General features: G+C 34.8%; 3 protein-coding genes and 1 long non-coding RNA gene across 4 annotated transcripts; 3 read left to right on the top strand and 1 right to left on the bottom strand.

The window, feature by feature from the left end:
- Positions 1–8,069: 8,069 nt before the first annotated feature.
- On the top strand, positions 8,070–9,072 carry LOC105965446 (S-adenosyl-L-methionine-dependent methyltransferases superfamily protein). The gene has a single exon (XM_012989984.2). The coding sequence runs from the start codon at positions 8,279–8,281 to the stop codon at positions 9,038–9,040; it is 762 nt and encodes a 253-aa protein (XP_012845438.2). The 5' UTR covers positions 8,070–8,278; the 3' UTR covers positions 9,041–9,072.
- Positions 9,073–10,978: 1,906 nt separating this feature from the next.
- Positions 10,979–14,092, top strand: LOC148766802 (sulfate transporter 1.3-like). The gene is made up of 13 exons (XM_088825554.1): positions 10,979–11,014; positions 11,120–11,324; positions 11,429–11,603; positions 11,711–11,776; positions 11,925–12,038; positions 12,132–12,248; positions 12,363–12,489; positions 12,565–12,851; positions 12,940–13,130; positions 13,248–13,347; positions 13,531–13,776; positions 13,868–14,010; positions 14,083–14,092. Exons 1-13 carry the CDS (start codon positions 10,993–10,995, stop codon positions 14,090–14,092), a joined length of 1,803 nt encoding a protein of 600 aa, XP_088681680.1. The 5' UTR covers positions 10,979–10,992.
- Positions 14,093–14,217: 125 nt separating this feature from the next.
- On the top strand, positions 14,218–16,227 carry LOC148766803 (uncharacterized). The gene is made up of 6 exons (XR_016034328.1): positions 14,218–14,338; positions 14,506–14,613; positions 14,766–14,816; positions 15,290–15,400; positions 15,765–15,851; positions 15,944–16,227. It is a non-coding gene; the product is annotated as an uncharacterized LOC148766803 (long non-coding RNA).
- Positions 16,228–21,688: 5,461 nt separating this feature from the next.
- LOC105965464 (uncharacterized) lies at positions 21,689–26,338 on the bottom strand. Its single transcript, XM_012990007.2, has 5 exons — positions 26,059–26,338; positions 25,592–25,659; positions 22,970–25,505; positions 22,507–22,561; positions 21,689–22,146 (listed from the first exon to the last, which is right to left on the bottom strand). The coding sequence occupies exons 1-5, from the start codon at positions 26,198–26,200 to the stop codon at positions 21,984–21,986; spliced, it is 2,964 nt and encodes a 987-aa protein (XP_012845461.2). The 5' UTR covers positions 26,201–26,338; the 3' UTR covers positions 21,689–21,983.
- Positions 26,339–26,379: the final 41 nt, after the last annotated feature.

The following is a 26,379-nucleotide window of genomic DNA, read 5'->3' on the forward strand; positions in this document are numbered from 1 at the left end:
TTGGTAGAACAAGAGTTCTTGATAACCATGTTTGGTGATGTGGCGTGATTTGATTGACTTCTATTTAATTATTATTTATCTCTTTATAACTTAAAAGAGAAGAAATAATTTATTATGTGATGGTTTAATGGAGATTTTTGTTGGAGTTAAAGGAAACATACAATAGACCAATTGATTGCAAATTGATTTTTTTCTTAATTCTAAGTAATTTATTTTTTTATAAATACTAATATTTTGATTTTCTAGGCAACCTGCAAGGATACTAGAGGAAATTTAGGAAGCCATAAAGATAGCCGCCACAATGATGGCTATGGCGATAGTTTCGACGAGAACTTGGGCGACGGGGCATCCTTTACGACCTCTAGAGAGGAGGAGAAATGTGGGAGTGACTCGAGCAGCCAATCTGCCCAATACGACCTCTAGAGAGGAGGAGAAATACGGAAGTGACTCGAGCAGCCAATGTAGTATTGGGCAGATTGGCTGCTCGAGTCACTTCCGTATTTCTCCTGCTCTTACCTCTAGAGAGGAGGAGAACTACGGGAGTGACTCGAGCAGCCAATCTGCCCAATCAATAAAGGCGAAAAATGCCAATTCAAAGTAGTCGATAAACTGATGGACGACCCAAAAAATTCAACGCACCGATTCTCTCTTTCTAATAAACTTCATAACAATATTATTTTTGCGAGTCCCACGCTAAACTTCTACTTATGCATGACCCACCGCAGTTAAATAGCTCCGATTGAACTCCATTTTTCTATTGTTTACTATTCTCCCTCCATGTTCTCACTATGTCGAAAAATTTCGGGTTTCGAGCTTTTGCAAAAGCACTTAGATCAGTTGGTAAATTATTTTGACCTCGTCGCTGGCGCCGTCATTTATTCCAATGTCAACACCGTTACCATTTTTTGGCCAAAATTTTGCGATATCCTCCATCACACCAGTCGCTTTCAAAAGAATTTCCGATTTCGACGTACAAATCCCCATTGTCATACCCAATACCTATGACCCAACATCCGTGTTTCGATCTTCTTTCCTCTCTTCTGTAAACACCCTACAAAAATGATAAATGATATGTATACATGGATAATATATTAATTGTAATCATTATGAATATAAAAAATCATGAATTTACCTATCCTATATGATTTTCAAAGTTTTCAGACACGTAAATTGAACCTGTAATCACATTTATCCAGGGCCGGAACCAGGTTCACAAGACATTGCAAAAATAAGTATATATTGATAATTTTTAATTAAAATGACATATATATTATAATTTATCATATTTTAAGCATGACAAAAGATTCTAAATTAATCGTGTACTGTACTTAATAATTTGGGGGTTCATGGCATTGTCTCGTATTATTTTTTAGACTAATTGATAAAAAAATTCAAAAATAGGTAAATATTCATGAATTTATTTAAAATGATACAAGTTTTAACCAATATATATATATATATATATATATATATATATATATATATATATATATATATATATATATATATATATATATATATATATATATATAATATTAAGGGTTCATACACATATCTTTAGGGAGCCAAAAGTAATATTCAAAAAATACAATGTAACAGTACCTAAAAAAAAAAAAAAAAACTAATCTTGGAGGGTCAACAACCCCCTTGCTCCTTGTAAGTTCCGCCAATAGCTTTATACATATATTATCCCCCTTTGCATATTGAAGGATATTATTATAGGGGATCGATTAAGTATTGGCCGGTTACGAACAGTTCGAAGGAAGTTCTTTTTCTTAATGAGCTCGAGGAAGTCTTGAAAGCCACACAGGGACCGAAGTTTCAGCAGATTTTTCGTAGCTTGAACATTATGCATTTCCAGGTACTTAAAAGATGTTTTTACCCTTTCAAGTGCTTTTGATTTACTACTATGTCCTTGATAATGGACCTTAATATTTCCCGTGCATTGTGCATTTTGATTGATTCGCTAAACTCGAAGAACGTTAAATATTGATTAAGAATGTTGGGGTCGACCTTTTATAGGGCATTTGGGATAAAAAATGTGATTCTGATAATTGTTCAGTTTATCCAATCCTGTGTCGGAGTTGAAATAATCAGAGCACTAAACATTTCTTCCAAAATTAATATGGACTGTATTACTATTTTAATCCATGGTAGTGTTGTCGTTAATGTGAGTAATAATTTGAGTAAATTGTGACCACCCCTGAGGTAAGACCTCAGGTTAAATTACGAAAAAACCCCTCATGTTTGGGTAATTACAACCACCCATCCTTCAACTATGAATATTCTTCCACGTCCACTATTACGCTGTCAAATTTAGTGAAATCTTCTAGATTGTGTGGAATATTCTTTAGTTTTTACCTGTTTTACCCCAATCGGCTCCACATTTTTAAACAAGATGATCATAAAATGTGTCTATGGCTTGTAAATATCATATTGTAGTGCATCAGAAATTGCATCTTTGCACAAAACGAATACAAACTAGAGAACATTTCACGGAATCTAGAAGATTATGTTGAATTTGACACCATAATGGTGGACGTGTAAGAAGATTCATAGTTAAGGGGTGGTTATAATTACCCAAACATGAGGGCTTTTTTCGTAATTTGACCTTACCTTAGGGGGTGGCCGTAATTTACCCTAATAATTTTGAACTATTTCTTGAAACGAGTTTGTGACTTAATTAGTTTTGTTTATTGAGGAAATAATAAATTTGTATAAATGATGCGCTCTCTATTATGGACAAACACTTGTCAAAAGTAATTTCATGCTCAAAAGACGATGATCTTATATCCAAATTTGATAGCTTTGATGTCGTGTAAATATAATAGCTTTAATGGCAACCCTTAATTTCTCTACTCAATTACTAAGACGGTGTTTATAAAAGTTGTCGTAAAAGTAGATGTTGGTGATTCTAAGTAAAGTTTGAGATAATTACTTATTTTTAAAATTTGCGGGTGTCTGTAAATGTCTTGAAAATTTGAATTTATGCAACTAATTTATAGTTTTCAACTTTAAGCAACTATTTAAAAAGTGCTTTTGGACTAGAAAAGCTGCGCATAAATGCTATACTTTGGAGATTGAAATTATAGTTTAAAATAACTTATTTTGGACAAGCAAAAGCAGAAGCTGTATTTGCAAACACTAAAAAAAAATAGATCATGTGCTAAAACAAAGCTTGTAGACTGATTTCTAGCCGAGTTTCCTTGCTGTCATTGCGACCACGGATTCGGAGCAGTAGTTTATGTGTTTGTTAACTACTCTAGTATGTGTGATTTGTTACTTTAATATTTATGAAACTCTTGTCTGTAGAATCAATTTGTTTGTCTATAGAACTAATTTATGATGCTGAAAATTCATATTTCCGCTTGCTAACTTTATACTTTAGGAAATTTGCACCCTTGAACTATGGAATTTGTATCAAAACTTCCCTTAGATTACAAAATGGCCCTCCGTTCTAAATTCATTTGTTAGGTGATGTTGTGTCAAGTTGACTTTCTGAATTATTTTATTTTGACACCCAAATTTGCTACGTCTATGTATAAAGATATAAAATCCCGCACTGTTATATTTTAATGGTGCCCACTAAAACCCACAAATAAAAAAAATGAAATCCAAACACGATCAGTACCTCTTCATTTGTGAAGCCAGAGCTGATTTTGACTATAGGCGAGAGAGGCCATTGTCCCCGGGCCTCCGATTTTTTGAAAAAATTAGGTGCCCCAAATAATGTCTTGTACTTTTTATATCTACTAGTCATTGTATTAAATGATATTTTAAATATATAAATAATTCAACAATTTAAATAAGCATAACTATATTTTTGGGGTCTTAAGATATAGGTCCCTAGTGATAAAACTAATTAGAACTAAATGACAAGCTCAACTAAACATTTGCTTCACATCCTTTATAAAATTTATTCCGAAAATGCCCTTTCACTCATCTTTATTTTTTCAATTTTCACTCTAACAGTTTCTACATTATTATAAACAGTTTTTTTCCTTATTTTTTTATATTTTATTGGAAATTACGGGAAAAAAAATTGTTAAATAATTCAGCAAATTTTAAAAAATACTATGGTGCACTATGGTATACTATGGTGTACTATAATTTTACACTATTATTAAAAAACAAATCCTACATGATATTGAAAATTACGAAAAAAAATTATTTTTCTTTTTTGTTAATTCAAGCTACATATATTTTAATTTTTTTTTTTAATTTATTTGTTGTCAATACTGTAGTATACCATGTAGACTATGGTATACTACAGTGTACTATAGTCTACTACGGGGTACTACCAAACCCTAGCAGCCAACAACACCCAATCTCGCCAACCCTAGTCGTAAACACAGCAGCCGTCAAACCCTAGGAGCCAACACCGCCGACCACCACAGCCCCCCAACACCGCCGACCACCGCAGCCCCCAACACCACCGACCACCGCAGCCCCCAACACCGCCGACCACCACAACCCCCCAACACCGCCGACCACCACAGCCCCCCAAAACCGCCGACCACCGCAGCCCCCAACACCGCCGACCACCGCAGCCCCCAACACCGCCGACCACCGCAGCCCTCCAACACCGCCTCGACCACCACAAACCCCCAACACCGCCTCGACCACCACAACGCCTTGCCGGAAGATAAAAAGCCGAGAGGGAGAGGGAGAAGAAGAGGCGAGATAGAAAACAAAAAAAAATCTGAGAGGAAGAGGCGAGAGGGAGAGGGAGCGGCGAGATGCGAGAGAGAAAACAAAAAAAAATATGATTAGTTGAATAAACGTGGGATATTATATTTAGGGTATAATGGCAAACTAGGGATAAAATAAAAATTAGGGATGTGGGTCATATATTATTTCAAAATAGGGATTTAATTACAAGATTGAATTTAAGGTTGTCATTTAGTTCAAATTAGGTTTCATTTAAGGGACTCTTAGCATATTAACCCATATTTTTTACATTATTTGAGTATTTGTTGGAGTTTTTTACACTTATTCTTGCATTTTATGTAAATGAAATGTCATAATTGGTTAGATATTGAGTTCTTCAAATTTTTTTCTGTTTCAAGTTTTAAACTTTTTTTTCCAGCAATCTTTGTAATTTTTTAATAATCGACAATGCCTATCTCTAACTTCAAAGAGTTTTGGCAAGTTGAAATATAATATATATTTTTTTCATATTTAATTAAATGTTACAACTTACATATATTTACTCGTTCAATAATATTTCTATGACTATTTGCAAAAAAAGCTTCAGGGCTACGCCCCGAACCACGTAAACTTTTGATTCGTCTTAACTTCGTCAATATTTTTCATATTTTCTCAAAAAATTATTAACTACTAATCAAAAAATCTTGTCCAATCGTGCTCGTTAGAATAAATTAATGTGTACATTATACAATACAAAATATAGCCTCATTTTTTAAAATTCGCCTAGGGTCCCTTATTTCTCGGGCACGGCCAGTGTGAAGCAATCTTTTTAAACCATTTTCTTCAGGATGAGTCCGGCTCAGATGATCCGCTCCTCTACTCATCCCAACTCCGCCGCATTGCCGCCGTGTCGAAGGCAACCAAATCCTACAAAAATTCTCTTTCTCCCGAGGGTGGGAATTGACGGGAAAGGTGAAATATAAAGTATAATCAAAGTGGAAGAAGACGAATATTTGATTTGAAACAAATAATAAATAATAAGAAAATTAAAGTTATTAGCACAGACCCCCTGTGTAATCTATAATTGTCGAAAAAATTCCTATATTAAAAAAATTAGCAATAACCCCCTATGTTATGTTTTACAAAGCAAACAACTCCTTACATTAAAATTTGTTTTTGACTTAAATAAAATAACAAAATTACCCCTAATAATTTTAAAAAAAGATCAATTCAAAGAAACAAAATGAATTTTTTTATACATAAAATGTAAAAGAAAATTATGAAACTTTTATTTTGGGTCTTACAAAAATTATGGGGTGAATTTATAATTTTCTAAATTTATGTTTTAAAGGGTATTTTGGCCTTTTCAAGTTAAAAAACATACCCAAGTCGCGAAAATTTTTATAGCGAGGTTTTGCTAATATTTTGCACGAGTGCTTTTTCAGCAATTCGAGATTAGACATATGATGTTTTTGCAAAAACCCAAGAATAATAATACTATATGATAGGAAGCATATTTGATCTTTAGCAATACCTTATAATAAGAGTAAATAGAACCAACGAGACTCATTAATTTAGAAAACACACAACATTCTGAACAGATCCCCTGTTTTTTGAGATAAATGGATCCCATTCAGCCAATGACACGTGGATAATCTAATAATTGGTAAAATATAACTTTACTATTAATCTTATCTCTCAATTAATGATTTAATTTTAAAGATTATTTAGAGAATAACAAACAATTGTCTTCTGGTGGTAAATTATATTTGTTAATTGTTTTTTATTTTTTTTTTTATTTCTTTTTTAACTTATCTAGTGAACTGTTTGGGCAATAGTTTAATACGCAAAAGCCATAGTGTTAAATCTTTACATTAGAAGAAAAATATTATTAAAATCTGAATTCAAGAATTTAACATTCATTTAAATTGTATGTTTATTCTTTATTGTTATTTTGGGTGTGTGAATTCTTTACTATAATTTATTATTCTCGTATATGATATTTTATTCGAGTTTATTAAAAAAAATCCAAAATAAACATGTTCCGAAAGGGTTTCTAGGAACATACTCCTTGTGTTACCCAAAATAACCATAGGGTTTAATAATTTAACTTAGGGTTTTTAGAAAAATAAAAAAAATAATTCGAAAACTAATTAAAACGTAAATACCACATGGTAATGGTAGAGTTACCCGATATTTATCACCAGGAATAGGATCATATGAACCTTCTGAATAACTGTGTTAAAAGGAAAAGAAAAATTGTTATTTAGAAAAGAAAGAAAAATAAAAGAAAAAATAATGGAAAAAAGTTAGAGCAACTCCAGTGGAGGAATTAAATGGGGAATTAAATGGAATAACTTCTATTTTGATGCTCCAAAACATAAATTTTCATCTCCAATGGGGGAATTAAGTTGGTAGTTATTTTGATATTCAACTTCCCGAGATGCAAAAATGCATCCTAGAAAGAGAGGTATCAAAACATTAACTACCCAACAAACCAATTAAAAATTGACACGTGTCAATATTAAATATAGTTATGCTTATATTTAAAATTAGATGATTCATTTAATGCTTGCGATTTGAATAAATGAGTATCAAAATAATAAAACGAGTATCAAATTAATATTTGATGATCGATTTTGATACTTTACCATTAGAGTTGCTCTTATATGCGCCTAAGGAAGTTGCATGCACTTGCAATTCTTAACTAAGGAGTTTTTAATTTATAATACCTATAAATTAAGAAACATAAATAATCAAGTTTCTTAATTAAATGTCCACGTGTCACTCAATGAGTTGGAATCCGTTTTTCTTATATAAATGGGGATCCGTTCCAAATTTGCTCCCTAAGAGAAGGCATTCCCATTAGTAATTTTATGCCTATGTTTGCTTAGTGCTATTAAGCTCTATTAACTAAATAGTAGGGGTTATTAAGATATTTGGTTGATGAGATTCGTATTTAGTAAAGTCCGCTATCACACTTAAAGTCCGTAATTAAATGTTATTATTTTGTTAAATTAGTAGCACTCCCCCCCGCAATTAATTTTGAAGGGGTAATTAAAAGAGAAAAATCAATTTTATCCTTTAAAAATAATATCTTAATTTTATTAATTAAAATACTTTTTAAACAAATCACATTTAACACCAGAATTTAACAAATTTAATACAAAATTTTATCTAACGAATCAAACATCCTATTGACTAAATAATTAATTAGTCACTGAAATATTAATCCAATCACATCTAATCCAGTGCAATTCGATATAGATAATCAAACGAGACCTTAGCAAATTAACGCAGGTATAAATTATAATCGCATACTATACTACTAATGTACACTCACTCACACATGTAAAACATGCATCTTTATTTCTCTCCACCTGTTCTATGATCCTGAGCAGCACACAATCCATCAAATTCTCTCTCTCTCTCTCTCTCTCTCTCTCTCTCTCTCTCTCTCTCACACACACAAACACACGTCGTGTATGCGAGAGAGAGAGAGTGTGACGAAAGTTACTCACAGTACACACTTTCCCTTCAAAATTAATTTAGATGCGCGCAGGCACACACATATATACATACATTATACATACCGTATATATACATACAACTTAATTACAAGCCATGCATGCATGCAGCAGCATATAAAGATATATATATGATCAAACCACCATACATGAAATCCAAAAGCTTCATCGCTTTCTTCATCCTCTCCACAACACTCCTCTTCCTCTACATCTCCCACAAAACAACTCTCACAACCACCCCACCGTCATCCATCCCGGATCTGAAGATCCGACCCGGATACACCACCTACGAGTCCTACATCCACCACCAGCTCAACAAAACCCTCAACCCGAAGCTCCGACAAATATGGAAAACCCGAGACTGGGACCGGAAAATCCGGGTCTTCGCCGGGTTCTTCGCCGATCTCAAGAAGAAGAACCTTCTCTCCAACTCCTCCAAAGCTCTCAGCGTCGGGGCGAGAATGGGGCAGGAAGTGGAGGCTCTGAAACGGGTCGGAGTGTCCGATTCGATCGGGTTGGATCTGGTGCCATCTCCGCCGTTGGTTGTGCGTGGGGACTTCCATCACCAGCCGTTCGATGACGGGAGTTTCGACTTCGAGTTCTCGAACGTGTTCGACCACGCGCTGTACCCGGAGAAGTTTGTGGGGGAGATCGAACGGACGCTGAGGCCTGGTGGGGTGTGTGTGTTACACGTGGCGCTGAAGAGACGGTCGGATAAGTACTCGGCTAATGACTTGTTCAGCGTTGAGCCGCTTAAGAAGCTGTTTAAGAGATCCGAGCTGGTTCACGTTCGGGCCGTTGATGGGTTCGGGTTGGATACTGAGGTTGTTTTTCGGAAAAAACCGGTCACACGTGCGCTATGAACAATATTTGTTAATTCTTCACCTTTACTTTATTTAATTTTTTTTACTGATTTTTTTTTTTTAAATACTTGATTTTATTTGCCTTCAATTCTTTTGTCCAATGCCAAATCTATATGAGAACTGCAGTCCAAGATCAAATTAAATGTTCTTTTTCCCCCATTATATATATGAGCAAATGGCAAAAAGGCCCATCACATGGTACTTAAATGCATTTTAGTCCACAAAAAAAACAGTCTCTCAATTAAGCCCATCCACATGTCTTTAGTCTAAAATACCCTCAATAATATAATTATTAACAATTCCAACCATTATGCTCCAACTTCTTTAATATTACACATTGACCCCGGATTTAAACAAATATATCACATTAACCCCCAAAACTTCTTTTTTTTCAGAAAATAATTTTTTTTCTGAACTGTTTTTTTTCCGGCCAGATTCCGGCGGAGACCGCCGGTCTCCGGCGTTGACTTTTTTTTTTTTTTTTGTTTTGAAATTCTTTTTTCCTGATTTTTTTTTCCGGCCGGTCAACCACCGTTAGCCGCCGGTCTCCGGCGTTGACTTTTTTTTTTTTTTTTTTTTTTTGAATTGTTTTTTCTTACAAAAAAAATATTTTAATTAATATTACTGTCTTGACTACTAAATTACTGTCTCAGACAGTAATATTACTGTTTGGGACAGTAATATTATGAATATTATTTTTTCGAACAGTAATATTATTAATATTATTGTCTAAGACAGTTAAATTACTGTTGGAGACAGTAATTTAACATCCAAGACAGTAATATTAATTAAAATAAATTTTTTTTAAGGAAAAAAATTATAAAAAAATAAAATAAAATCAATTAACAGTTAAGTTACTGTCTCCGACAGTTAAATAACTGCTGGAGACAGTAATTTAGCAACGAATACAGTAATTTTAATTAAAAATATTTTTTTTAAGAATAAAAAAGTCAATTAACAGTTAAATTACTGTCTCCGACAGTTAAATAACTGCTGGAGACAGTAATTTAGCAACGAATACAGTAATATTAATTAAAAATATTTTTTTTAAGAATAAAAAAGTCAATTAACAGTTAAATTACTGTCTCCGACAGTTAAATAACTGCTGGAGACAGTAATTTAGCAACGAATACAGTAATATTAATTAAAATATTTTTGAAGAAAAAAAAAAAAGTCAATTAACAGTTAAATTACTGTCTCCGACAATTAAATAGCTGCCGGAGACAGTAATTTAGCAGTCAAGACAGTAAAATTAATTAAAATATTATTTTTAAGAAAAAAAAAAAAAAAAAGTCAACGCCGGAGACCCGGCGGTCAACGGCCGTTGACCGGCCGGAAAAAAATTTCAGGAAAACAAAATTCAAAAAAAAAAAAAAAAAAGTCAACGCGGGAGACCGGCGGTCTCCGGCGGTCAACGCCGGAATCTGGCCGAAAAAACAATATTTCAGAAAAAAAATTATTTTCTGAAAAAAAAAAGTTTTGGGGGTTAATGTGATATATTTGTTAAAATCTGGGGTCAATGTGTAGTATTGGAGACGAGGGTGGCGGTACAAGTGAAGGCAATAACGACGGGCCTTATGTTTACAAGGTGGGGGTGCCACCTAAGTAAGGGCTGTTGAATGAGATCAAGTTTGCATTGAACGAAACTTTCTTCCATGATGAACCTCTTAAACATTTCAAGGACCAATCGAAATTGAGAAAATTGTTGCTTGCTATACAAGGCGTTTTCCCGATTCTCGATTGGGCTAAACGCTACAAAGTCCACTTGTTCCGAGGCGATCTTATTGCCGGTCTCACAATCGCAAGTCTATGCATACCTCGGTAATATTCGGAAAGTTATTTAATTAGAAAAAAATTGGTTAGTTACGTTCGATATATAGTTTCTAACGATACTCGATTATCTTGTTGTCTTTGCTATAATGCATTCGGATACATATGCAAAGCTTGCAAACATGGATCCCCAGTTTGGCCTATGTAAGTTTCATTAAAAATAAGACAAATATGGATCATCATTTGTTTTACTGTCTTGAAGAAAAAAAAATAATAATAATACATATTTTTTTTTGGATAATTTTGCAGACAGTAGTTTTGTTCCGCTATTGATTTATGCAGCAATGGGAAGCTCGAGAGATATCGCCATTGGACCGGTGGCTGTCGTTTCACTCTTGCTTGGAAGTTTGCTTCAAAAGGAAATCGATCCCAAACACAAAGTCGAGTATCAGAAACTTGCCTTTACGGCGACTTTCTTTGCTGGGATCATTCAGTTTACTCTCGGTTTCTTCAGGTATATATTTTTCCTCTTTTTGTATAAACAAAAGAAAAAGATTCTTTTAATATCCTCAAAGATTTAACAACAATGGACTTTTTTGTCTTTTTTTTTGTTTTAAGGTTGGGTTTCTTGATTGACTTCCTTTCTCACGCAGCGATTGTGGGATTTACGGCGGGAGCAGCCATAACTATCGGTCTTCAACAGCTGAAGGGGTTGCTCGGTGTAAAGACTTTTACCAAGAAAACCGACGTAGTTTCTGTTATGCGTTCGGTTTGGAGTAATGTGCACCACGGGGTAATTAAATCAACTAATTACAATTAATGCTTACATCATTAGCAAAACTAATAAGATTATGAAGCTAATTAGTTAAATGTTTCTCTTATGTATCATTATTATTACAGTGGAATTGGGAGACTTGTGTCATTGGAATCACATTCTTGGCTTTTCTGCTCCTGACCAAGTATATTGTAAGAAGCCTAACTAACTTGTCTTATATATATATATATATATATATATATATATATATATATATATATATATATATATATATATATATATATATATATATATATATATATATATATATATATATACTAATAAGTTTTGTTGGATCAGGGAAAACGGAACAAGAAACTATTTTGGGTTCCTGCAATAGCTCCGTTGATTTCTGTTATCGTTGCAACGTTCTGCGTTTTCATCACCCATGCAGACAAGAAAGGAGTCCAAATCGTACGTATTTTCCTAACTTTTTTCTTCTTCAAAACTAGTGATTAAAATTAAAAATAAACTAATTTAAAAAGTTTCGTATTATCTCATCCGAAGGTCCGTCATATTGAAAGAGGCCTACCCCCTCCGTCTCTCGATCAAATCCACTTCACCGGCAGCTATCTCCTCACCGGTTTCAGAATTGACGCTATCTCAGGCTTAATTGCACTAACCGTAAGCCAAGAAAAGATTTTTTTTTTTTTTTTTAAATATGCTCATATTTGAATTAGTATAATTTTTTGAGTACTTATAGCAACATATTATATAAAGATATATTATGTAAAACAGGAAGCAGTAGCAATTGGGAGAACATTTGCAGCAATGAAAGACTATCACTTGGATGGGAATAAAGAAATGGTTGCATTAGGCACAATGAACATTGTTGGCTCGATGACTTCTTGTTATGTTGCCACAGGTTTGATTCTTATTTGTCTGACACATTAATTATTATATTTATAATCCTCGATTTTTATTTTTTTCTTTGCGACAGGATCTTTCTCGAGATCGGCTGTGAACTACATGGCGGGATGCAACACAGCTGTGTCGAACATAGTAATGTCGATAGTTGTCTTACTAACATTGCTGGTGATCACACCCTTGTTCAAATACACACCCAACGCTATTCTTGCTGCCATCATTATATCTGCCGTTGTGGGTTTATTCGATTACAAAGCCATGAAACTTATATGGAAGATCGATAAATTCGACTTTGTTGCTTGTATGGGTGCCTTCTTTGGTGTCGTTTTCATCTCTATCGAAATTGGCCTTCTTATCGCTGTAAGAAACAAAAAAAAAATTAATTTTATGCAAATTCATTATTAATTTTTTTTTTGGAAAAATGATTCTTGAAATAAATAAATGACAGGTGGCAATATCGTTTGCAAAGATTCTTCTGCAAGTGACTCGACCAAGAACTGCGGTTCTTGGTAAAATTCCGAGAACTTCGGTTTATAGAAACACACAACAATATCCGGAAGCAACTAAAGTTCCTGGTGTTCTCATTGTCAGAGTTGACTCTGCTATCTATTTTTCCAACTCCAATTACATTAGAGAGAGGTATTTATTTATACATGTTATTTTAATTTAATTTGATTTGTTAACTTCATTTAAATCCCAATATATAACAAATATTACAATTAATTATTGATCTCTTACAATAATTGTTATTTCAAGGTTACTGCGGTTGCTGAGTGATGAAGAGGAAACCCATAAAGAGAATGACCAGTCAAGAATCCAGTATATACTGATTGATTTGTTGGAACATTTTCAACAGGTACTTGGTGGTATGAGGGTCATGACATGATTATTGTGAGAAACCTCACTGCTTGATGCAAAAGAGGTACACACCCTTTGGCATACTTTAGGAGTGTAAATACACATGCAGATTACGGTTACATACTCCATGACAGACTTTAAATATAGTTACTTCTCTCTGTCATTGAACTTGTTTTCTTAGGGTATTCGCTTCCGGGGTTTATCTATTCCGGAGTGTCAAAAGTTGTTACCAACAACAAAGCCTGCTGCAGAACCACGATCGACGTGCCTGCTTCAGAATTTTGATTTTCATTTATCCGTTCTCGATTTATCTTCCCCCTTGCCTTCTCTTTCTTCTGCGGCCGCAATTGTTGACCTCCGTACCGCAGCGCTCTTCTTCTCCCACTCACAGGCCTGCTTTATTTCTCCTTTAATTCTTTTGCACCAGGTAATTATCCATCAAAACTTGCACTTCCTCTCTCTGCCACTTGCGTCTCTCTCAATTTGTGTTCTCATATTTTCCGATTTCCTATGCGCAGATTGGTGCTTTAGGGAAGTGGATGAATTGCTACTCGATCTCAAAAGGCCTTCCCTCTCTCTTTCTTCTACGGTTGTTTCTTTTCGTGGGCAAATGCTACTATGAAAGCGGAATTCCCCTGTTTTTGTTTTCAAAATCATCCAGGTAATTAATAAGGTCTTACGTTGCCCTGTTTTCTGACTACTCTGTTCTGCTATCTGTTTTTTGTGTTTGCAGCTTTTCGTAATTATTTTGATAATGATGAGTCTGTTTTTCCAGACAACAATGCATCATAATACTCTCTCAACTATTTAGTTCAGGGTATTCTTGTGATGCAAAATGATTGATTTTTCTGTTATTGTGTTTTTTATTTTTCAGTTACTGGCTGCATAATAATATGGATTGAATAGAAGATGTGTTGTTACATCAAAAGCTTCTTTCTATGGCAAAGGATCCTGAAAATCACCCCGTTTTCTTCATCCGTTTTCTCGAGGTACATTTTTTGTCTTTCTATACTAAATACAAGACCTTATTCTTGAGATGTTCATTGCAAAATCAAGATTTGTTTCAATTTATTAATTCGTTTTGTTTTTCGTTTTCATCTATGTATACCTTATCCGATTCCTTCTGATTTTTTTCTATTGTTTGTATCTTGTTCAGAATGTTTGTACTAGAGATGATGATTTTGATGGCGAACAAGTTTCGAGTGTCCTCCTATCTCCCCCCACATGGTAGTGTCAATAACGGTGTCCAATCATTAAATGACAGGTACTCGTTATATTCATTTAATACTTATTACATTGATTCCAGAATTTATCGCCTCCTTAAAATTGGATTCTTTGATTGTAATTGGAAAACAGGAATTCTGGACGCGACTTGGAGACTTGTTCTAAGCTCGAGGATCTTAATTTGGATGTTAGGAGGAATTCCAATGACATAAACAGAGTGGATTCTGCTGAAGATTCCAGAAGGTATTTTTGGTGCAGTTTCTGTTGTCATTTTCTCACTCTGTTACTTTTATTTTTATTTAGGCTTCTTAAATTTGATGCAAAATATAAATATAGTATGTGGATGCATATTGCAGGCAGGATTCATTACACACACCGATTCATGAAATAATATTTTCTGCTTTCGTGTTATTACATTTGAGGTCGACACACTTAAAAACTACACATTTAGTTCCCAAGACTTCTTGTTTTTTTTCCGTCATACATAAAAAAATAGCGCATGCATTGTACACTTTCATGCCAAATTTCAGAAAAGTTGCTATTGATTCTTTTCTTACCCCTTATTTTGTTAACCTATTTTCTCTTTGTTTGTAATCTTTCTTACTTCCCCCTTTGCTTCGTCAAATTTGGCATTTTTCACAATTTTAGAAACGGAATATTCATCTCCAGGTTATCAAATTGAACTGCAATATTTTTTATTTTTTTTTATTTCGCAGCTTTCTGCTTTGCTCTCAGACGTAGTACTGAATATTCGTGAAGCACATGTGTTTTCAACATGTGATGGCTACTCTTTAGACTTGTTTGTTGTTGATGGATGGCATTCTGAGGTACTTTATTTATTTTTATTATTTTATTTTTATATTTATTATTTATTGATTATGAGGTATCTTTGTTTATTCTATCAACTTATTTAACCAATATGCTCTGTTTTAGAATCTCGGATTTCGACATTTACACGTGCAATTAGAATGAGAATGTTGCATTTGCGAATGTAGGATTTAAATTTTAAATAGTTGATTCAAGTAATGTTCAAGTTACCCGATTTATTATTTACAATTTAGTCGAATTCATCATATCTGACTGTAACTGTATGTAAATTGTTACTTCTAATGTATACTGCGCAACCAGTTGTCATTTGTCACAATTAACTTCTTTTGTGATGATTAATAACTTCGGCTAATTAAATTGTAGGTTGTATTATATGGAAGTGAGATTAGGAGCTCCACCATAGGAGTTCAATCTACGAATTTTGTTTGGGAGCGGCATCTTGGCTGCCAGGTGCAATATTTCAATAAAAAAAAATTACCTCTCTATTTTCCATTTAAATGAAACTATGCATTTGTGAATCATTATTTGCTATGTATGTTCAGGCTCAAATTTCTATGGAAAAGGCACACATAGATTTTGCTGGTGGACTCAAAGGTAGGTGCTTACGAAATAGATAGATAGATAGATAGATAGATATAGTGTTAAGTGTAACAGACAATAGATTGGGATGCTATCTTTTTCGAAGCGTAGAAATGGACTGATGAACCAAAATTATAAATTATGTGATGTTGATGTGGCGGTAAATATTTTACGCATTCCAACACTTACTTGTAAGAGTTCGTCAATTTATATATATACACCGAACATTGTACATATTGCCATCTCGTTAGTAAGGATGTCATCTTGAGATTTCTATGGAAACCGAAACATAACCTGCATTTTGCACTTGATCGATCGTAATTAAGACCAAAGGTGAGTTACTTCCATCACATCAGCTCTAGATTGTTCAACGCAACTTTTTTCTGTAATTATTGGTGCAAAACACCTCCTCGTGAGGCTTGCCCTCATTATCCGATGGCTACTACAAAAAAAGAGGTACATGGCCATAAAATCAGACGCTATAAATGAAATATAACTATTTTTTTTAATGCAGAGGATTACAGCCTTTGCGAATAAATAGGTTCTAACATGAACGTTAACTTGTGATAATTATAGTTTGATCCCTATATTATATACCATTTTTAATTTTGGTCCTTAAACCAGAAATGCCTCCCAGGTGGGGGTCAGTTTGTTATTTCTGAAAATCAACCTCCCTGGCTGAAACAGTTCTGAAAATTGCAGAATCACCACTATACTTACTCCATCTTCCTCGCCGCTTCACCCAAATTGCAAATTTGACCCCAAAGTGGATCTCTCTTTCAATATCCAAAATAGCTGCCACATTTACGAAAATTCGCAATACCGAGCATAAAATCTTATGATTTACGATTCAAAACCGACAATTCCCCACGAGTGGGGGTCAATTAGTAATTTACGAAAATCCACCTCCTTGGCTAAAACATTTCTGAAAATTGCAGAATCACCCCTATACTTACTCCATCTTCCCATCCACTCCACACAAATAGCAAATTTGACCCCAAAGTGGATCTCTCTTGCAATACCCAAAATATCCGTCACCAACGCAGCGTGCCTCGACTCATACTCACTGTCATCGCGTGTGACTCCCTTAGGAAGTTTCGCAATACCGAGCTTAAAATCCTATGATTTACTATTCAATTCATTTATATCTAAGGTGATTCAAATGTTAAAATAAATCTTAAATACCAGAAAATCGATCAATTTTTACAATTTACGATTTAAGAAACATTTTATATATTATATTATTTATCATAAACTTGGGATATTTACAGTTTTGGTCCCTGTATTATATACCATTTTTTTATTTTGGTTCTTAAACCAGAAATGCACCCCATGTGGGGTCAATTTGTAATTTCTAGAAATCCACCACTCTACCTGAAAAAGTTATGATAATTGCAGAATCACCCATATACTTACTCCATCTTCCCTGCCGCTCTACCCACATTACAAATTTGACCCCAAAGTGTATCTCTCTTGCAATATCCGAAATATCCGCCACCAACGCAGCCGGCTTCGACTCCTCCTCGGCTGTAACAATGTCTGACTCATTTACAAAAAATCGCAATACCGAGCCTAAAATCTTATGATTTAAGATTCAAATCGTACGATTTATTTCATTCATACCTCGGTCGAGTCAAATATTGAAACAAATCTTCAATACCAACAAATCTATCAAATTTTACGATTTACGATTTAAGTAAACTTTAATTTATTATATTATTTATAATAAATTTCGGACTTTTACAGTTTCGGCCCCTGTATTATATACCATTTGTAATTTTTGTCCCTAAACTGGTAATGCCCCCCAAGTGGGGGTCAATTTATAATTTCTTGAAACCCACCTCACTGACTGAAACAGTTCTGAAATTTGCAAAATTACCTCTATACTTATTCCATCTTCCCACCAGCACCACCAAAATTGCAAATTTAACCCCAAAGTGGATCTCTCTTGCAATATCGGAAATATCCGCCACGAAAGCAACATGCTTCAACTCCTCCTCGACTGTAATCACGTGTGACTCATATACGAAAATTCGCAATACCGAGCCTATAATCTTATAATTTAAGATTTAAATCGTACGATTCATTTCATTCATACCTAAGTCGATTCAAATGATAAAATAAATCTTCAATAGCACAAATCGATCAAATTTTACAATTTAAGAAAACTTTAATTTATTATAATATTTATAATAAACTTGGGATGATTATTCTTTGTGTCCATATATTATACACCAGTTTTAATTATGGTCCTTAAACCGGAAATGCCCCCCAAGTGGGGGTCAATTAGTAATTTATGGAAATCCACTTCCCTTCCTGAAACAGTTCTGAAAATTGCAGAATCACCCCTATATATACTTACTCCATCTTCATAGCCGCTCCACCCAAATTGCAAATTTGACCCCAAAGTGGATCCCTCTTGTAATATTCGAAATATCCTCCACCAACGCAGCCGACTTCGACTCCTCCTCGGCTGTAACAATGTGTGACTCATTTACGAAAAATCACAATACCGAGCCTAAAATCTTATGATTTAAGATTCAAATCGTACGATTTATTTCATTCATACCTAGGCCGATTCAAATATAGAAATAAATCTTCAATACCAACAAATCTATCAAATTTTACGATTTACGATTTAAGAAAACTTTAATTTATTATATTATTTATAATAAACTTTGGATATTTACAGTTTTGGCCCCTGTATTATATACCATTTGTAATATTTGTCTCTAAACCGGTAATGCCCCCCAGTGGGGGTCAATTTGTAATTTCTCGAAACCCACCTCCCTGACTAAAACAATTCTGAAATTTGCAGAATCACCCCTATACTTACTCCATCTTCCCACCAGCTCCACCCAAATTGCAAATTTAATCCCAAAGTGGATCTCACTTGCAATATCCGAAATATCCGCCACAAAAGCAACATGCTTCGACTCCTCCTCGGCTGTAATCAAGTGTGACTCATTTACCAAAATTCGCTATACTAATTTAAGCTTCAAATCGTACGATTCAATTCATTCATACCTAAGTCGATTCAAATGCTAAAATAAATCTTCAATAGCACAAATCGATCAAATTTTACGATTGATGATTTAAGAAAACTTTAATCTATTATAATATTTATAATAAACTTGGGATGATTACTGATTGGGTCCCTATATTATACACCAGTTTTAATTCTGGTCCTTAAAGCGGAAATGCCCCCCAAGTGGGGGTCAATCAGTAATTTATGGAAATCCACTTCCCTTGCTGAAACAATTCAGAAAATTGCAGAATCACCCTATACTTACTCCATCTTCCGCTCCACCCAAATTGCAAATTTGGCCCCAAAGTGGATCTATCTTGAATTATTCGAAATATCCGTCAGCAACGCAGCATGCTTCGAATCCTCCTCAGTTGTAATCACATGTGACCCGTTTGCGAAAATTCGCAATACCGAGCTTAAAATCTTATGATTTACGATACAAATCTTACGATTCAATTCATTTATACCTAAGTCGATACAAAAGTTAAAATCAATCTTAAATATCAACAACTCAATCAAATTTTACGATCTACGATTTAAGCAAACTGTAATTTATTATTTATTTTTAATAAAGTTGGGATAATTGTAGTTTTGGTCCCTATACTATATACAATTTTTAATTTTGGTCCTTAAACCGGCAATTCCCCACAAATGGGGGTCAATTTGTAATTTACGAAAATCCACCTCATTGGCTGAAATATTACTGAAAATTGCAGAATCACCCCTATACTTACTCCATCTTCCCATCCGCTCCACACAAATAGCAAACTTGACCCCAAAGTGGATCTCTCTTGCAATACCCAAAATATCCGCGGCCAACGCAGCATGCTTCGACTCCTCCTCGGCTGTAATCGCGTGTGACTCCTTCTGGAAATTTCACAATCCCGAGCTTAAAATCTTATGATTCACGATTCAATTCATTATTACATAAGGTGATTCAAATGTTAAAATAAATCTTAAATACCAGCAAATCGATCAATTTGTACGATTTACAATCTAAGAAACATTTTATTTATTATATTATTTATCATAAACTTGCGATAATTATAGTTTTGGTCCCTATATTATATACCATTTTGTATTTTTGTTCTTAAACCAGAAATGCGCCCCATATCGGGGTCAATTTGTAATTTCTAAAAATCCACCTATATGCACGAAAAGTTCTGAAAACTGCTGAATCATCCCTATACGCACTCCATCTTCCCGGACGCTCTACCCAAATTGCAAATTTGACCCCAAAGTGGATCTCTCTTGCAATATCCGAAATATCCGCCACCAACGCGGCATGCTTCGACTCCTCGGCTATAACCATGTGTGACTCATTTACAAAAAAATGCAATACGGAGCCTAAAATCTTATGATTTAAGATTCAAATTGTACGATTTATTTCATTCATACCTAGGTCGATTCAAATGTTAAAATAAATCTTCAATACCAACAAATCTATCAAATTTTACGATTTTCGATTTAAGAAAACTTTAATTTACTATATTAGTTATAATAAACTTCAGATATTTACATATTTGACCCATGTATTATATAAAATTTTTAATTTTTGTCCCTAAACCTGTAATGCCCCCCAAGTGGGGGTTAATTTTTAATTTCTCGAAACCCACCTCATTGACTGAAATAGTTCTAAAAATTGCAAAATCACCCCTATACTTACTCCATCTTCCCACTAGCTCCACCGAAATTGCAAATTTAACCCCAGAGTGGATCTCTCTTGTAATATCCGAAATATCCGCCACCAAAGCAACCGACTCCTCCTCGGCTGTAATCGCGTGCGACTCATTTACGAAAATTCGCAACACCGAGCTAAAAATCTTATGATTTACGATTCAATTTATCCATACCTATGTCGATTCAAATGTTCATATAAATCTTAAATATCAACAAATCGATCAAATTTTACGATTTACGATTGAAGAAAACTTTAATTTATTAAATTATTTATAATAAACTTGGTATAAATCAGTATCATCCATTGAAACAATGAGTCCAACAATGATCATGTACGGACATTCTATCCTTTACATATCATAGAATACTAACTTGTATAACATCAGCTCTATATCATTAACTATAATTTTTGGTCTTTTACCTTTTTACATATCAATCGTATCTCTTATTTCATAGCCCGTCTCAAATATACAATGCTATGTTTTAATATGATCCTTATATTAAGTCTTCTAATATTGAAATGGGAGAAACTTCGACGTAGCATCTCGTTATCCCCTTCAAACTCACGCTTGCATAAAAAAACACATTTTACAAAAATATGTAAACAGGTCACCGGCACCGCGCATTGCGCGGTGCTCTAACCTAGTATATATATATATATATATATATATATATATATATATATATATATATATATATATATATATATATATATATATATATTCATGTTTTTTTCACTAACTAGACAACACATTCTTCTACAATATTTTGTGATTTAATTTAATTTATTTTTAAATATTCAGTATTATCGAATAATATTTCCAACAAATACACAAACCGTGCGTCGCACGGATAATTTTTGTTTTTTGTCCAAAAAAAAAATAAAAAATCGACACACAGCTTGTGTATTTCTAGGGAATATTATTCGATAATGCCGTATATTAACATGGATTGACTTAGCATTCAAACTAAGATATATGCAAAGCATAGCAAACATCACTAAAAAAAAAGCGCTTTCCCTTTTACGCCCTCTCAAAACGGCACAAAATCGATAATCGTTCCACAAAATGAGGAAAAAACAAACAGACAAGCTTTCTCGTTTTCGAACCAGGAATAGACTCGCATTGCATCAACCTCTAAGGAACAAGACAAAAAATATGAAAGATAAGATTACATTTGTGGACACAGGAGGTTCTCGAATTTAACTCACAACTTAGCTTAAATAAAAAAAGGGGTTACGTGGGGCAAGACAAAATGACCTCTGAGGAGTTATCAGGAACAAATTCGAGCTCGACTTATTTTGAGAGACCTATATCTGCTGCTTTACCTTCTTCTTGAACCTCTTCGAGATTCTCAGAATCATCATATCCATTGTCATAGGCATTGAGCTTTGCCTTTTTGAACCGCTTAGAGCTTCTCAATATCAAATCCATTGTCATATTCTTCGAGGCAGAGATGCTGTTGCAATAAGAATTTCATAAGTATAAGTTTCATTACCGGAAAAAAAAAATCATGAATGTTAGTAAATACAATCTTAGTTCTCGTTTGTTTCCCAAGATAAGATTCATTGTAAGATTTGAGCTCTAACACAGTATTCATTCTCCCAATAAGCCAAGAAAACAGCTCAATTTTCCATAGTTCCGGATTGGCCCGAAAAGTTATTTCAGTAACCAAACTTCAAATAACACCTAATAATTTGCAAATAGTTTCGTGATTTTCATAAAGTGATGTCACAAGAGAAATGTCCACAAGACTCAAAAAAGATTTAGCGTTGGACAGAAACGAGTAGTAAAGGCTGGAAATATATGATCAACTTACTCCACTTCTGAAATGCTTTTTCGACCAGTAGATCTCCCTTCAACATCATTTGATCCTGTGATCAATATAAATATACTTATATTAATTGCGGAGGCCAAGAAAAAAAACAACACAAAAAACAAGACGTCATTAGCAATTATGTAAATATATAGAAGTGACGCAAGCACCCCATTACACAACTATGACACCTAGTTACATTCACAAAAACGAACCAATTATTTGCATCAGCTGAGATATCAAGATACTAATTTATTAGCATAATATGTAAGTGAAGCGCTCACTTCTAGCAAATACAAATAATCTTAATGCTGATGAAAAAATGCGAAGTATGAACACGGGATAAATTCTTGAAACTTGAAAGCGAAGGAATATCATGCAGTAGTGAAATCATGAAAAAGTTTCCCCAACATATATATAAAGAGACACGCACACACACACACACGTATATTAGTTAGAAATTCACCTTTCTCTATCGCGTTGTCTGACTCGGATGAGCTGTCTGGTGGACTGGCAATACTACCTTTCAAATGCACATTTCCATTATCATCAGCAGAACTTTCACCACTATTATCCTGAAAAATTGCTCCTGGTATGGTTAACATACTCTTTTTCTTCGAAGTCTTCATCACCAATTTATCAGTTACATTCAGACTCGAATGTAATCTCTTATTTCCTCTCCTTTCGTGAAATGTCTCGGTCTTTTTCGAGCTTGATTTATCCAAAGATGGGTTCTTTTCGTTCACCCTACTTTTAGAAGATCTTTTGGAGGGTTTAGAGATTACTTCATCAAAAGCACGATTCTGTGCGGAGTCTCCCTGCCTACTCCCACTATCCTTTGTTACACGAGTTTTTTTCTCACTTCTCTTACTCTTAGTTTTCTTGATTGAGTTATGTAAGTCAGTTGAGACGCCAACAGAAGGTAAAACGTCATCTCTAACGTTTTTCGAAGTTCTCATTTCTTCAGTTTTATCGCCAGAATCAGTTATCTCTTTGTTTTGGCCAGGCAAAAAGTATTCCTTGAAGTTAATGCCTACACCTCCATTTTCGGAAGTTTTAGCTGGATCATCAGTAATCACAGGAGCCGTATGTATCTCCTCAAGCTTCTCTTCACCTTTACTGGATAGAACTTGCAAGGAGGCTTCATGACCTCCCTTCTGTTCGGAATTTACAAAACCATTTAAATTTTCCTCTGTTGTTAATGCTTCAATATCAACCTTTTGATCCTTGGATGGCAAATTCTCTTGGACATCTGATTCAGCGTGTTTTCTCTTCTTTCTTCGTTTGGATTTTTCAATCTTACCCTCTGAAGTCTTGATATCCTTCTCCACATCAGTAAACTCTACTACAGCAGGCAAATGTGCGTGAGCAGCAGAAAGTTGGGTCTTCTCCTCTACCGTTTTGTTCCCAGTGTCCACACCGTCCAAAGCTTGCTTAGTTTGAGTCAATATAGAAAACTCTGCCTCTTTTTTATCAGTATCTTTGACTTCCTCATTAGGATCTTGAGTGGAACTATCCAATAATGCCATGTTGACATCCATTTCTTTATGGTACAATATGCTTTCTTCCTTGTGAGTTTCTTCTGGGATAGGATCAGTTGGAGCACAAAGCAACTCCGACGAGCCAATGCCACCATTATCAGTTTGTTCAATGCCTGACTTTTCTATGTTACTGTTGGCAGATTTCTTTTCCTTCTTTCCCTTCCTTTTCGACTTCTTCCTACCGCCACTAGAGATTTCAGGTTTGGCCATTTTCTGGGCTTTCTTTTTCTTCTTCTTACTTTCATCAGAACTGACATGTCCCATTGCACCACTAGAATCCGGTTCCACAATGACATTTGCATGGCAAACATGTGACGACAAACTTGCTTCATTTGGCATTAAATCTGGATCAGCATGGTCTGAATCTTTGCTGTTCAACAGCGTTGAAATTTCACAATCACAATTTAGAGACAATCCCTTTTCTACTTCCATTTTATCAACTTCGTGATTTTCAGTACATGGATTAATGCTATCATCTTTTGCTGTCTGCTCCATATCTGTGGTATCCTGGATTTGCTGGGCTTCCATTTTATTCGCCTGACTTCCATCAGAAATAACATCATCTTCCATTGCACCACTAGAATCTGGAACTCTAACAGAGACACCCCCTGAATGTTCGATAATAACATCTTGGCCAAGTTCATACTCCAGTTTGCTGGCCATCAAATCTTCAGGAACTGTACCCTCTAACAAAGTGTTTTCTTTCCTTGTGTCAGAATCTAGAATATTCTGAGATTCCATAATGCTCCCTAACTTACTCTCTTCTGCTGTATCAGGTGCTGTATCAGGTGCAGATTTACCCTCCAACCCAACCCCGCTCTCAATATCACATTGATCATTCCTCGAACCTGAAACCTCATCGGTTGCATTAGACGTATTAGGTTTTTCATTTTGCTGGTATAGTACAATATCTCCAGTAGCTTCTTTTACTGCATCAACCGTTGAATTTCCACTGCCCACAGTCTCGGTTAGTGATACATCATTACCGGATAAATGAGACAAGGCGAACGTATCTTTCAAACTAGGATCACAACATACATCTTCTGTGTGGCTTATTTTCCGCTTCTTCTTTGCACGAGACTCACCAGTTCCGATACAATCTTCCTCTGAATAACTGTTGCTCGGAATTTCAGTTGCCTTTTCCAAAGATTTATCGACCTCACATGCAGGAATCATTTCTGAAGCTAAATTCTTTTCACTAACACCATCTGGCAAGGGCATTGGAAGGGCTTGCAACACATTTACAACAGGCAACAAATCTCTGGAATTATTATCATCAATATTCTTTGCGTCCATCTTAACACCGTAGCTTGGATCAAGCTGTACGGAATTTCGATTTAACTGATGCGCGGGAGTGGCGGAAGCATCAGCTGAAAGAAACCAACTACTATTTCCCGCTTGAAGGGCACTCCTAACAAGCATAGTTTCAGGCAGGTGGTAAAAGACCGCTCTACGTTTTACCTACCCAAGTGACAAACAAACTCAACATAAGACACTAAACTCTACTTCTACTTATAATACACTTCTAAAAGAACATACGTATGTACCTTTAAAGAATGGATATGTATCTCCCCGATTTCCGGGAAGCACCGCATATGTTCCGACACCGTCTTCCCTGCACGCACAAAATATATAAAAAACTTTTGTGTATGAAAGGGGGAAAAAAAGCCTGATCTACCATCACTTAATTAAAGTTTAGGGCACAAACATTTCGTCCGAAAATTCAATTAGGCCATTCAAACATCCAGCTTAACCAAAATTCGAAAGTCAATTCTCGAAGCTCCCTCTACGCGCAAATATTATAATTATTATTATTACTTTTTTTTTTCAAATAAGCAACAGCATTCCATGGCTGCATACCAAATTCCACATAACTTACAATTTCAAAGGATCAACATTTTGCACTAATGTGCATATATATACACATGTATATATCTGGAGACCACCATTTCAATCACATAAATGCAGAAAAATATATACATAGGAATAAAATAGCGAATAAGAGAATGCATACTTTTGAAATCGGATACTGTATCGGAGTTGGATACGGTGACGGCGAGGTGGGTATCGAGGCTGGTGTCGACAAACACCGTGCGATTATCCGCCGTTTCTGTATTGGCGCCATTGAAATCCGGCTCGCGACGTCGTTTCACCATTGATGATCAATCTGTCAGAGGATTGAGCTTCCGCAGAAGCTGCGCTCGTCGAGGGTTTTGGGGGTTCTACGAATATACTATGAAAAGAGTTGAATGGATCCAGATACATAAACGGGCTTGGGTTTGGGTAACTGGGCTGGGTTTTAAACAAATGGTTCAGAAAATATTGTTGTAAATTT

This window comes from Erythranthe guttata, chromosome 11, assembly GCF_056151865.1.
Source record: "Erythranthe guttata isolate IM_541 chromosome 11, IM_541, whole genome shotgun sequence".
Classification (NCBI taxonomy): domain Eukaryota; kingdom Viridiplantae; phylum Streptophyta; class Magnoliopsida; order Lamiales; family Phrymaceae; genus Erythranthe; species Erythranthe guttata.

Bases quoted from the DNA above. Each gene is read 5' to 3' on its own strand.
- LOC105965446 (XM_012989984.2), top strand. From the start codon at position 8,279: ATGCATGCAGCAGCATATAAAGATATATATATGATCAAACCACCATAC.
- LOC148766802 (XM_088825554.1), top strand. From the start codon at position 10,993: ATGGATCCCCAGTTTGGCCTAT. The intron at 11,604-11,710 runs GTAATTAAATCA...TTATTATTACAG, and splicing joins GGAGTAATGTGCACCACGGG to TGGAATTGGGAGACTTGTGT. The intron at 12,490-12,564 runs GTTTGATTCTTA...TCTTTGCGACAG, and splicing joins TTCTTGTTATGTTGCCACAG to GATCTTTCTCGAGATCGGCT.
- LOC105965464 (XM_012990007.2), bottom strand. From the start codon at position 26,200: ATGGTGAAACGACGTCGCGAGCCGGATTTCAATGGCGCCAATACAGAA. The intron at 25,660-26,058 runs GTATGCATTCTC...TTGTGCGTGCAG, and splicing joins TACAGTATCCGATTTCAAAA to GGAAGACGGTGTCGGAACAT. The intron at 22,147-22,506 runs GTAAGTTGATCA...TTATTGCAACAG, and splicing joins AAAAGCATTTCAGAAGTGGA to CATCTCTGCCTCGAAGAATA.